Consider the following 13,139-nt stretch of genomic DNA (forward strand, 5'->3'; position numbering starts at 1 on the left):
GTGGCTGGGCGCGTGCAGCCAAGCGCGCTCCTGGCGCTCCTAGTCTGGGCAGCAGGTGGGGAGGGGGCTGAAGAGACCCTCGATTTCTCCAAAAGTTTCCAACGAATCTTTCTTGGTGGAGACCCGCCTCTCAGAGGCGGCGTGTGTGCTTCCCAAGAGGGGCCCCCGTGCGCCGCCTCCCCTGCCCAGGTACCGAAGGTTTGAAGGATTGCACACGGGGCTCCCTCCGCAGCCCAGTCTCCTCCCCGCGCGCCCCCTCCCCTCCGTGCCGGCCAGCGCCGGCTGCGTCCCGGCCGCCCCTCCGCGCCCGCGCGCTCTCCTGTCGCCGACCCCGGCCACGCCAGCGGCGCCGCTGCAGGCTGCGGGGAGCTGCGCCCGCCCGTGCTCCCGGGTCGCTTCGCGCTCCCAGTGCGCTCTGGCCCCAGCTCCGGCCCCGGCCCCCGCGCGCGGACCATGGAGTAGGCGGGAGGCCCCGCGACGCGCTCCTGCGGCCGGCGAGGCCGGAGCCAGCCCGGGGTGGCCTCGCCAGCCGGCGGAGTTAGCCAGCGGCGGGCCCTCCTCCCGCCGGTCCTGCCCCGCTCCTCCTCCTCCTCCTCGGCCCCCGCCGCCCCCGCCTCCCGGCCGCCCCCGCCGCCCCCGCCGCGCCGCCGCCCCAGGCCCAGCGCGGGCGCGGAGCGTGGGAGCCATGGCGCGCGAGGACGAGAGGGACCCCGAGCGCCGGGAGGCGGCGGCGCTGGCGAGCGGCGAGGAGGAGGAGGAGGAGGAGGGAGGGGAGGAGGGACTGAGCGATAGCGACGACGAGGGCGACGAAGAGGAGACGGGCAGCGGCGAGGAGGAAGAGGAGGCGGAGGCGGCGGCCGGGTGGGAGCGCAGCGAGGACGCGCGGCTGCTGCGCGCAGGGCTGCCTCCCGCCGCCGTCCCCGCCGCGGCCGCCCGCTGCAGGAGCGGCCGTCGCCTGCCGGGGCCACCGCCCGGCCGCCCGAGGATGCCGCCGCCCGGCGACGAGGACCGCGCGCGCCGCCGCCGCCGCCGCCGCCGCCGGAGAGACCTTCTGCTGAGCCAGCTCTGCTTCCTGGCCTCGGTGGCGCTGCTGCTCTGGTCGCTGTCGAGCCTGCGAGAGCAGAAGGGTGAGCGCTCGCTGCCTGCCCCGAGTGGGCGCTGCGGCCCCGGCGGCTCGGGGCTCCCGGGCTGGGCGCGGGGCTGCTGCGGTCGGCCCGGCCGGGCAGCCCGGCTTGAGCGGGCTGGGTCGGCGGGCGGGTGGGGGCGCCGGGCACTGGGACTCCCCACGCCCCCCGCGGTGGCTCGGGAGGAGGGGACCTTGAGCGCTCGGACTGCGGGACGGAGACGCGGCCGGCACGCGTGGGCGCCCAGGTGCCCCGGGAACCCTTACCTGTGCCTCTTGCCTCCGCGCTTCTCACCCGCGAGCTCGTGGGGCGTTTTGCCCTCGGCAAGCCCCCCAAGGCCAGCGATAAAGTTGTCCTGGCAAGATTCAGGACTTGTGCAGGTAACCACCTGTACACTGCATGGTTTGCCGAAGGATCGAATGGGGTTGGTTGACTGGTTAACACATAATTCTCTATATATTAATAGGACAGGCGGGGTGGACCGTGTAGAAAGCTCTTTACCGTTCTTTTCAGAACAGGTGCCGGGAACTTCGGGTAGGAAAAAAGTGTTGGCCATCCAGCTAGGGGTTAGGAATGGACTTGTTCTCTTAAACTGCCCGCTCGCTGGGAAGACATGGACTGCTTCCCATAGGGTCCCTTTTGCAGATTTGCTGTGTGGAAGAAATGATTTGGAGCCGACTGCCCGTTCAGTCCTTTCGCGGTGCCCTGCACGGGTCCGTCCTACTTTTGTCTTTGTCCTTGGCCTTTCTTGAGCTGAAATAGATCTAGTAGAGAAATGTGCTCAGAACAGTTGTCTGCTGAAAACAATCTGGACCCCGGGGTGCAGCTGTCTGAAAAACTAAGGAAAGACTTGGAAGAACAAGTGTTGTAAAATGGTTTTATAAACCGGCCTTTCAAGCGGCAGGGTTCGTGGGAAAACAGCTCTGGAAATGGTTGTGAGTAACAGCAGTTACAAATGTGTGCTGTGGTGTTAAGGCAGACATAGCTCTAATTCAAGGTGTTATGAGGTGCAGCATAAGGACATTTTGATGGTGATATTAAAATATTTTTAAAGACGCTGTCAATGTAAAAAGGGATCTCCCCCAGATTAGTGGATCTGTCCCTTCGTGCTGGAACCGGATGGTGGGTCGGTCTTCGTGGAGGTCTCAGCAGACCTCTTGACAGACTTCATCTTATATGGTAATGGGAGAGAGTCCCTCTTGATTTTCAGTGAAGCCGGTGAAGATCGCATGGCTCTCTCCAGGGCTCCCGAACCCCAGATCCTCTGGCCATGGGTTCTGACATAAGGAAGGGGGCTGTGCCGGTGGAAGGGAAGCAGGACATGGCTCCAAGGGCACGTTCGGACCTGCTAGATATCAGTCTGCTGATGGATTTTCACCGAGAGGGTTTTCATTAACCCCCTTTCAATCTTCCCAGTTTTTATGAGCGCAAAGCCAGTTTGTAGTTCATGCCACCTTTGGAGAGGGCCATTCCAAGTCCATGACATGCCAGCCATTTTTCCGGCATGTTGGGGCTCTGTGAGTCATAGAGTTCCCACCACTTTACAGGATTTAAAAGACATTTTTCTGGATGGAGAATGTGACCCATACAGTTAAGTCGATCATCAGCAGGGGGCTGCCTGGGCCCTGGAAAGCTGGGATGTTTGAGGGGGAGGGGTGTAAGACACTCTGAAAACTTGAAACCTGGTGACTAGAATGTCATTTTGAAATGGTTTCCCTGGCAGTGACATTTCTGATCAGGTGCCACTGACTCAGATTTAGTTCCATAGCACAGCCCTCTCCCCCATCCCTTACTCTCCCTTTCTCCTTCCTACCATTCCCATCCTGTGTTTCCCTCTCACTTCCTCTCCATCTCTTCCGATCCTTGTCAAGGAAGCCCCCGACCCTAGCAATGGAAAATCCAACAGGGAAAAGCCAACGGTGTTAAGGGGGATGCCAGCCAGCCTCCTTCATTTCCCCCAAATGACATGCATGTTGAAATTATCTCTAATTACTTTTTCTTCCATTAGATATTGATGGTTTCAGTATGTGATGCACAGCAGTAGTTTTCAGCAAGGCACAGGTTTTTCAAGATAATTGTTAACATATTAATTAATGCATGCGAATCTGAAAATTATTGTTTTGCTTGAGGAACTGTCATTCAGCATACCTAAGCATTTGAATGGTGACTTTTACCCTGGAAACTTGGAGGTCACTCTACTTCATAGTCCTTTCGGTATGGATACTGAAGTTTGGAATTTAGCTGTGTTTTGAAGTCATTATGACTTAGAGGGGCTGAGTAGATTGGCTTAAGGTCACACAGCAGTGGAAGACTAGAGGGAAAGAAAACAACCTGAGGTGACCTGGCTTTTCCTTCCTACCTCTGTTCCTTGATATTCAAGCTACCGTCTGGGTGCAGTTTTGTAATATTTATATAATCTCATGGGGGTACCTTCATAATGATCAAAGGTAATATTATATTTATTCACGTTGAAAGCCATGCAATGATTATTAAATGTAACTTCCCAGAAGCTTGTTTTCTAATACATATTGATCTTTCTTTCTCTCCCTCTCTCCTTTTCTTCCTTCATTTCTCTCTCTCTTTTCCTGTCACTGTTTCTAAAAAGGACAATTCTTTTACCAAAACAAGTGGAGATGTGTGGCAGTTATGTTATATAATGTTGTATAACATTTCTAATCATATGGAATCTGAGATCCCTTTCTTAACATCCAGTCAAACTCAGATTTGGTTATATACTAAAAATTTTCAGTTATATACTGAAAAGTTATTCAGTACAGTAAAGAATCTATACTGATCTTTTTCTGGTGAGATAGAATATGAGGCTTGTTTAATTTAGGTCAGGAAGAATTAGTGGTAGAATCAAGAAAAATTTTAATTCTAACAACAACAAAAGCAGTAAGAATAACTGGAGTTTGGCGAGCTCTTAAGTGCTAGGCACTATGCTAAGTACACCTTATACGCGTTGCTTTGTTTTATCTGCAGACACTCTTTTCAGACATTGAGCCTTCAGTGGTGGAGAAAGACAAGCCCTAGGTGCCCTACTTAGTTGTTATGAATGAAGAGCTCATTTTTTGATCTCTGTTTTCAAAGCCAATTGAAATAAAGTGTTAGATTTGCTAATGAGGATATTCTTTTCTTTTTGCAGTGAGAATGGATTACTTTTGTATATTTTGAGCAGTTTAAAAGTGTTTAATTTTTCTTTGACGTAAACAACCTGGCCATCCTTTTCCAGAAGTGGTGTGGATTCTACCTCAGAAGTAATTATAGACAGCCTCTCTAGGAGGCACATATATTTATATGTACATATATAAAACTTTGAAATACTTCCTGTCCTAGTTACTATTGCTGCATAGCAAATCACCCCAAAACTTAGTGGTGTAAAATAGCTGTTCTATTATTATTATTATTATTTTGCTTATGGATACTTAGGGCCAGGAATTTGGACAGGGGTCAGTTGGGGTGGCTTGTCTCTGCTTCATTATGTCTGGGACCTTAGGTGGAAAGACTGCAAGGCTGGCTGACCCGACAGCTGGATCTGGAGCCGCTACAGGCAGCATCGCTCCCATGTCTGGAGTTGATGTGGCTGATTAACTGGCCCCTCAGCTGAGCTGCCAAGCAGAATACCTACTACACGTGGCCTCTCCATGTGACTCAGTTTGAATTTCCTCACAGCATGGCAGCTAGGTTCCAAGAGCGAGTGTCCCCAGAGAACATGCATGGCCTCAGAAGTTACAGAGTGTCATTTCCACTATTTTCTGCTGGTCAAGGCAGTGGCAGATGTCAGCCCAGTTTCGAGGAGAAGGGCATAGACACCACCACCACTCACTCAAGGGAGGGGTGTCGGTTCGCATAAAAGCCTCTGCAGTGGGAGTTGCTGTGATGGCTGTCTTTGGAAAATCCAAGGATTTGAGGGGTTGTAGCTTAGGAGTGAAATATCTTTGAAGTGTCTTCTGCTAATGAAAGTGTTGTTGCTCATCTTAACTGGTGTGGGGTCTGGATGTGGTTTTTGCAAAGGGGGCAGCAGTGAAGATTTGAACTGTCAATTTGAATTGCAGATCTAAGAGCTCATCTTTGCCTTTGTGGCTTCCCATTCCTCAGAGGGCTATGACAGCAACCTTTGATCTTTGGCGTGGCCTTCCTGGACCCTGCCCCTTTCCACGCTTCCCCACTCTGGCTTGTCCTCTGCCCCTCACAATGGAACACTTCTTCCAGCCTCAGGATCTGAGGCCCCATAGCATGTGCTGGTCCCACCACTGTCTGGACTGCTTCATCCACCACCACAGCAAGTGAATTCTTCACTTCCTGGCTCCAGACCCTCCAGCTAGACCCTATGCCTTCATTTTGCTCTCCGAATACACTGTCTTTTCCCTTCATAGCATTTATCACAGTTGGCAATTACGTATGCATTTGGTCTTGATTTGAGTAGCATCTGTTCCTTCACAGGTTGTAAGTTCCAGGAGGTCTGGGACCCTATGAATTTTCCTCCCTTCTGTCACCCAAGTCCCCCATCCAATAGTGGGAGCTCAGAAGATATTTTTTAAATTTAGAGGCAAATATAAAAGATATTTGTTAAATAAAGGAGCTCTTTTGATTTCTGAACTGCAGTGCCAGTGATGAAAAACTAAGTATCGTGTGTTAGGAGACCACTAACTGGCACAGATTTTATTGTTATGATTTATAACTCTGCCCCCAGTCCAGCAAACTCAATGTTGTTACCACCCATTTTTCACGGGATAGCACTGAGCTGAAGAAAGGGGAATGCCATGCCCGGCGGCAGTTCGTTAAGTGGCAGGATTTGAACCCAAGCCCACCCACGTCAGAGCTACATGTGGCTGCATTTTCCAGCCTCAGCTGAGGAGGACGTGAATAGAAGATGAGGAATCACCCTGCCTTTTTCAGTCCACTGGGGAGTAAGGAATAACAGAAGGTTGGTTTCATAGAAGCAGTATTTTAGAAACACATTGCTTTTCAACCTTTCTATTTTCTGCATAAACATATATAGACGTGTCTCTTTCCTCCTGGCTTTTCTTAGCTTCTCATCAACCCAGATTTTTCTCAAACATTTCCTCCACTTGCAAGGCTCAAATCCTTGTGGGAAGCTTTTTTTTTTATTATTTATCCTGGAGGGTTGGCAAAGCCAAAAGAATTGCAAAACCAGCTATTTGGTGAGAATTCCAAGGCCTGGTGGAAGTTGGCTGATAGGATAGGATTTTGGCAACTCTCTTTTTCTGTAAGAGGTTTCATTTCCTTGAGCTGAAGAATTTTGGGGAGGAATAACAGCACACAGACTTTCATCATGGAGAACCAGGGTATGGAGAGTGCAAAGAATGTCCCTGAAGTTGCAAAGCTAATGGGTTGTGCTGCCAGGAAGGTAATTGGAGTTTTTTCTGGTCTATTCCTGCCTTCTGTTTCTGGAGAGCTTGTTTGACATTTATTTTTATTTATTGTTTGCAGTGACTTCATACCTGGGGTTATCCCGTAGGATTTGAGAACCTGAAGCATTAGGGATTCAGGTGGAAGAAGGTTTTTTATGAGCCACATGGTGATGGGCCACAGATCTCCTAGGGTTCGACCTGCTGCTCCCTTCTCATTCCTCTTCCCCCTGGGGGGGGGGTGGTGCTCCTTGTCATGCTAGGCCTGGGGGCTACACCATCCTTTGTTGGTTTCCAAGCCCTGCCCTCACCCTGTAGACTGTCCCGTTAGGAAATGCTCTTCAGTGGAACCTCTTGAGGGAGTTTCTGCCTGGATCCCGATGGTGTAAGACACAGGGACCTCGTCCAGTCCATTTGTTCGTTAAACACGTGGCAGGCTTTTTGCTAGTTGCCGGGGGTGACAGCGGTGTCTGTGTTGGACACCTTGAGTATCCATCCTTACAGTGCTCAAGCGTGGGTGAGAGGAGAGGCACTGAACAAGTATTGTAATTTTCATGTATTATGAGAGATACAAATGAGAAATGCGGCGTGGCATGCAGGAGGTCGTGGTGGTCAGCAGAAGCTGGAACCTGAAAAACAAAAGGAATTAGATTGATAGAGGATGGGAGATAAAAAGGCAGACTCATAGAAAAATGGGCAAAATGACAACGGACAGGCAGTTTGCACAAAAGCAATTGCAGATGGCCAGTAGACACCAGTTACAACCTTAATCTCAATCTTGACAGGGAAATCTGAATTTAAAAATAATGAAATACCGTTTTTCTCAATATTAGATTGGCAGAAATTAGAACGTGGGATCATATCCAGGGCTGATAAAGGTGCAAGAGAAACAAATTCTCTCATTCACTTCTGTTGAGGATGTCAATTGGCTCCCCAAACACTGTGGGGGACGGCCACAGGGGATCTGGTTTTAGGCATAGACCCCAATGAAGCCTTTTGATGAGAATGGTGTGCAGGAAGGGGGTGGGGTGGGATTGGAATGGCAATACCTAAAAACTCAACTTCCTTGGATCCACCTGTGGGCCAGGGGGCATGTTGGTCATGACCCTTTCAACTCTAGTGTTCAGAGCTTAGGTGGGAACTTGAGGGAACAGGGAAAGACCTATGTCACTTCTGGAGCTGTCCAAACCAATAAGCATTGTTTATTTAACTCACGAAACCTAGCAGTCATTCTTGCTCGTCAATAGTTATTTATTTCTAGGAGAGGGTGAACAAAGAAAGTCAGCTCATCCGTGATCTGGTTTGGGAACTTTCACATTTGCAACATTTGCAATATGTCTCTTCATTTTTCCCTTTGTATTTCTGCACTGTTTAATTTTAGCAAAAGTCATTTTCACTCTACTGAGCCAGTCTGCCACGGAATTTGAACGTGTGGAGGACAGGGAATGACGAGCAGGTTTCTTGAGCAGGACTTTGACAATAGAACAAAGGGGATGATGGGTGCCGTGGGCGAGCAGGAGAAAGGGGACACCAGGACTCTACATTGTTAAGTCAAGATGCCATTTTTAAGACAGAACACGAAACATTCACTTTTGGATATTTTGACTCTGAGACCATTTAGGTAGAATGTACAGCTGACAGTTGAAAGTCAAGATCATAAGCACTTAGTGGCTGCAGATAAAGGTCTGGGAGTTGTATACGTGAGGGTGAACATTGCATCTTCGGTTAGCTCCGTGGTTCTCAATCTTCTCTGCACATTGTAATCACCTGGAGAACTTTAAAAATTACTCATGTCTGGGTCCCATCTCCCAGAATTTCTGATGTCATGCTCCATTCAGGGGTGTGGCCTGGGCATTTTTTTTTCTTTTTTTCCTTTTTTTAAAAGATGAAGGTGGTGCTAGTGTGCAGCCAGGGCTGAGCACCACTGGGTTAGGTTAATGGTCAGTATTTACCTTATTATAGCCACATAAATCCTCTCCATAGCTGAGCTCTAAAATACACCATAATTAATTTTCCTGTCCTGGACAGATGTGAATCAATACGTGTTTGTCTGCTTCATTTTCTAAGCCTTTATCACTAACTTAAGCCCAAACTTTCCTCCAGTTGCCTCAATCTCCTGTCAATATGCACAGTGACATTAAGTATTCTATCCAGTTTGCTTTTGGAAGAAATTGTTACCAGATTCTTCTGGCCTGTTCTAGTCTGGACAAGTTCTTTATAAAGTCTGCTGCCCAGCTGTCATCTTTCAATCTCCCTTTAGCTTCATCCTGCATATTTCTTTCAATTCTCCCTTGTGTGGAAAGCCCTGCTTTTTGGAACCCAGGTAGGTATCTTTCTTGGCTTATTCCTGCATTTGCAGTGTACATTTGTGGAGGTCACACACTCCAGGTGCCTCTGACCATAGGCAGTGGGGAAAGTAAAGGTTTGAGACTTTGTGTGTTTGAAAATATATTCCTTCTACCTCCACACTTAGAAGATAGTTGGGCTGGGTTAAGAATTAGTTTGGAATGCATTTGCCTTGAAATTTTGAAGGCATTGCTTGGAGGACTTTCAGCTTCTAGGCTTGCCTCTGAGAAGTCTGATGCTGTTCTGGTTTTTAAATTTTTTTGGAAACTTGTTTTCTTCCCCTAAGAGCATGCATGTTCTTTGCTTTCCTCCTAATGGTCTGTTTTGTCCCAATATTCAGTCATGTAATAATTATATGACTGGTGTGAATCTGTTTTCATCCATTTTTCTGGATCTACAGGTTCTTTTAATTTGGAAGCTTATGTTCTTCAGATCTGGGAACTTTCCTTTTATGGTTTCCTCCATCCTAAGGACTCTCCTCTGTCTTTCTGGCTTGCCTGTTATTTGGATGTTGACTTCCTTGATAGATCTTCAAATTTTCTTATCTCTTCTCTCCCATTTCTGTCCTCCTCTTGCTCTGTTTTCTATAGATTTTCTTGTCTGTATCTTCCAGCTCCTATACTGAGCTTTTAATTTCTGCTGTCATGTTTTTAATTTCCAGGAGCTTTTTTTTCCCTGTGAAAGTTGTTTTTAACAGCATCTTGTTCTGCTTTATCGATACAATATCATCTCATATATCCTTAAATAGATTCATAGTTGTCTTTGAAGTTTTCTTTTCCATGCATGGACTCTGTTTCTCCAAGTTGCTGTTGTTCATTTATTTCATCCTGTTTTTCATTTTATGTGTTTTCTTCAAGGGTCAGGGAATCTTTGGCATCTCCTCATATTTATGTGGGGCCATTGATTGGAAACTGTGCAAAGGAGGGTCTTGTTGATTGTAAATGTCTCTGTAAGGTGATCTGACTGGGCCGTTTCACTGGGCAATGTGCTCTGTCTCTAGTTTTAGACCTTTATCAGGGGCTGGTCAGATTTCCCAGAGAAAGATCACTTGACAGAAAAGACCTCGTTACTTCTGGGAATCCAATGGAGAAGGAGCTGGGGTTGAGGGAGATTTGTTCAGCAGAAGCACTCTCCTAGACTCAAGGGATATTCAGCCCTCACAACTATGAGTGTGAATAAGGATTGAATAATTTATTTGTATATTTAGCAGGACCATCCTAAATTATTTACCTTCTTTCCTTCTTCCCTTCCTCCTTTCTTCCTTTTCTCTTTTACCTACTATATGCATGACACTGGCAAGAGCTGCTGCATCCTGGGAGAACTAATGGTTAAGGATGGTGGGGTGGGGGAAGGCTTAATCTTTATCATATCCTTTTCCTTAAATTGAAATTTCTACTGAGAGAATTGCAGATTCACATGCAGTTGTAAGAAGTAATACAGAAACATCCCCGTACATGTTCCCCAGTTTCCTCCAGTGGTAACATTTTGCAAAACTGTAGCATAATATCATAACCAGGATAGTAACATTGATATAATCTACCAATCTTATTCAGATTTCTGCAGTTTTATTTGTATAGTAGTCCCCCTATCTGTGGAGGGTACATTTTAAGACTCCCAGTGGATGCCTGAAACCATGGGCAGTACTGAACCCTATACACACATTGTTTTTTTCTATATGTAATTCCTATGATAAAGTCTAATTTATAAATTAGGTGCAGTAAGAGATTAACAATAACTGCTAATAAAATAGAACAATTATAACAATATATTGTAATAAAAGTTATGTGATGTGGCCTCTCTCTCTGTCAATATATCATATTGTACCGTACTCACCCTTCTTCCTGCGATGATGTGAGATGATAAAATGCTTATGTGATGAGATGAAGTGCACTAAATGAAGTAGGCATCGTGACATAGTGTTAGGCTACTACTATTCACCTTGAACACACAAGTGCAATACAGCAACAATTGATCTGAAAATGAGCCGGCTATTAAGTTACTAATACACTAAGTCTATTAGTGTAGACAGCATGGAGACACTGGACACAGGGATGATTCACGTACAGTGTGGGATGGAGGAGGACATTGTGAGATTTCATCATGCTACTTACATCAGCATGCAACTTAAAACTTAGGAATTCTTTATTTCTAGAATTTTCCATTTAATATTTTTGAACCATGGTTGACCTTGGGTAACTGAAACCATGGGAAGTGAAATCAGAGATAAGGGTGGACTACTGTATTCATTGTGTGTGTATTGGGTGATACACAATTTTATCACCTGTGTAGGGTTGGATGTTCATCATCCTAGTCAAGATACTGAATATATCCAATACTACAAGGATCCTTTGTGTTCCTCTTTTATACCACATCCACGTGTGCCTTTTAGTACAAAAGAAGCAGTCAAATAACTCATATCACCTATTCTAAAAATAAAGTGAATTAAAAATTATAAATTTAAGAGTTGAGGAAATTCCATCCCCAATAATATTGCACTCTACCCAAAGGATTGCTTGTAAGTTTGTGCAGGGAAATGAGCAGTAGCTCAATCTACGTTAGTAAAATTAGGACATGGAGGGTTTTCTCAATCACTGCAGTTTTATTATTCTCAGGTATGGTAACCTGAGCTGAGTACCAGATAACTGCCATGCATAGCTTGTTAATGGTTTCTTTGATGAATAATTTTTTCTGTCATTTGCACAATATTTCTGAATGAATGCTCCATGAAAATAGTTTATTCAAGTAGTTTGTTCATTCAAGCAGTTTAACCATGACTCTTGCAATATTACTCTCACCAGTATTTGTGTCTTAGAGTATTAGAGATGGAGAAGCTCTTGGGGACCATGTGTCTTAGCATCTGATTTTACCTTTGAGAAGAATGACATAAAAGGAAATCAGAATTGGGGGCCAGAACCCAGGCTTTCTGACTCCTTGCTTAGAAAATACTTAAGGAAAAACAGCAGAAGGTTAAGGTTAAAAAATACATTTGATGCAAATGACTTCTTGGTAAAAATTATTTCAAATTCTAAAATATTTCTGAAATGCTGGAATCTCTCTGAGATTTTTTGGCATTCTGTATAGTTGCTGCACAGGAAAAGTTGGGGATTTTCAGGTTGAGCTACTTTTTGTAGCAAACAAAAGATTTGTTTAATTAGAAACACTGACTGTTGGAACACTCCTAGCTTGCTTTAGGAGAGAGTCTGCACCATTGGTTCACCTTCTTCTACCTGGGCAGTCACCTCACCTGACCATTAGAATGATTGGCTGTTTTGAAAATAAATGGTCATTACTTCTTCAGGTTGGGGGTCTTTGAGCTTATAAGTTTTCAACTTTTTTTCATCCCTGTTGTTGCAATTCTGGGCTGTGATTTGAACAGAAAAGTTTCCTAGGACCTTAAGAACCCAGGCTTTGAAAAGTTGATGTTAAGAACCTCTTGAGTGGGATGCCACACTTCGGTTGTTTCACATCACAGGTGTTTGGTTAGGCTGTGTGCAGAAAGAAAATTCATCATTCCTACTTTCAATAAATCTGGGCATGAAAATAGGTCAATTTTAGTATTTTCCAACATTGTGGTGTATTTCCTCCTTTACATATGTTAAAATTGGTATCATACTCTATATAATGTCTTGGATTCGGCTTTTAAAATTAAACAAAAATACAGTAAAATTGATTGACAATCAGGATGGAGAACAGTATATCACTCTGGAAACCTCCCTTAAGATACCCTTTTGTAGTCACACCCTCCCCCATCCCTGATACTGAATCTTTTCTCTGTCACTGTAGTGATATTCTCTTTTTGACAGTGTCATACAAATGGAGTCCTACAGTATGGAATCTTTTGAGACTAACTTTTTTCACTCGGTATAATGCCTCTCAGACTTATCTAAGTTGTTTTCTGTATCAGTAGTTCCTTCCTTTTCATGGCTGAGTAGAATTCCATTATACAGAAGTACAAGAGTTTGTTTATCTATTTACCTGTTGAAGAACATTTTGGTTGTTTTTAGTTAGGGTAATTATGAATACAGTTGCTATAAACATTCATATCCAGGATTTGTGATTTCTTTTTCTTGCCTTATTGCAATGGTTAGGACTTTCAGTACAATGTTGAGTTTGAATGGACATCCTTGCCTTGTTCCTGATCTTATGGGGGAAGCATTTAGTTCTTCACTGCTAAGTATAATGTTTGCTGAAGGTTTTTCATAAATGTCCTTTATCAAGAGAACAAGTTCCTTTCTAATCCTTGAAGTCTGTCACATGCTTTTCCTGCATCAATTGCTATACTGACGTGATTTTTCTT

At 45.6% G+C, this 13,139-nt stretch overlaps 1 protein-coding gene across 2 annotated transcripts in view; it reads left to right on the top strand.

The window, feature by feature from the left end:
* The first annotated feature begins 787 nt into the window (after positions 1–787).
* SLC24A3 (solute carrier family 24 member 3) overlaps positions 788–13,139 on the top strand; it is a 457,347-nt gene continuing 444,995 nt past the window's right edge. The window contains exon 1 of one of the 2 annotated variants that reach the window (XM_045528345.1): positions 788–1,127. In XM_045528345.1, coding sequence (XP_045384301.1) covers positions 986–1,127 — 142 coding nt within the window. In that variant the 5' untranslated portion in view covers positions 788–985. The remainder of the gene's footprint in view (positions 1,128–13,139) is intronic. The other variant, XM_045528346.1, reaches the window with a different exon arrangement.

This window comes from Lemur catta, chromosome 17 (assembly GCF_020740605.2).
Source record: "Lemur catta isolate mLemCat1 chromosome 17, mLemCat1.pri, whole genome shotgun sequence".
NCBI classification, from domain to species: Eukaryota; Metazoa; Chordata; class Mammalia; order Primates; family Lemuridae; genus Lemur; species Lemur catta.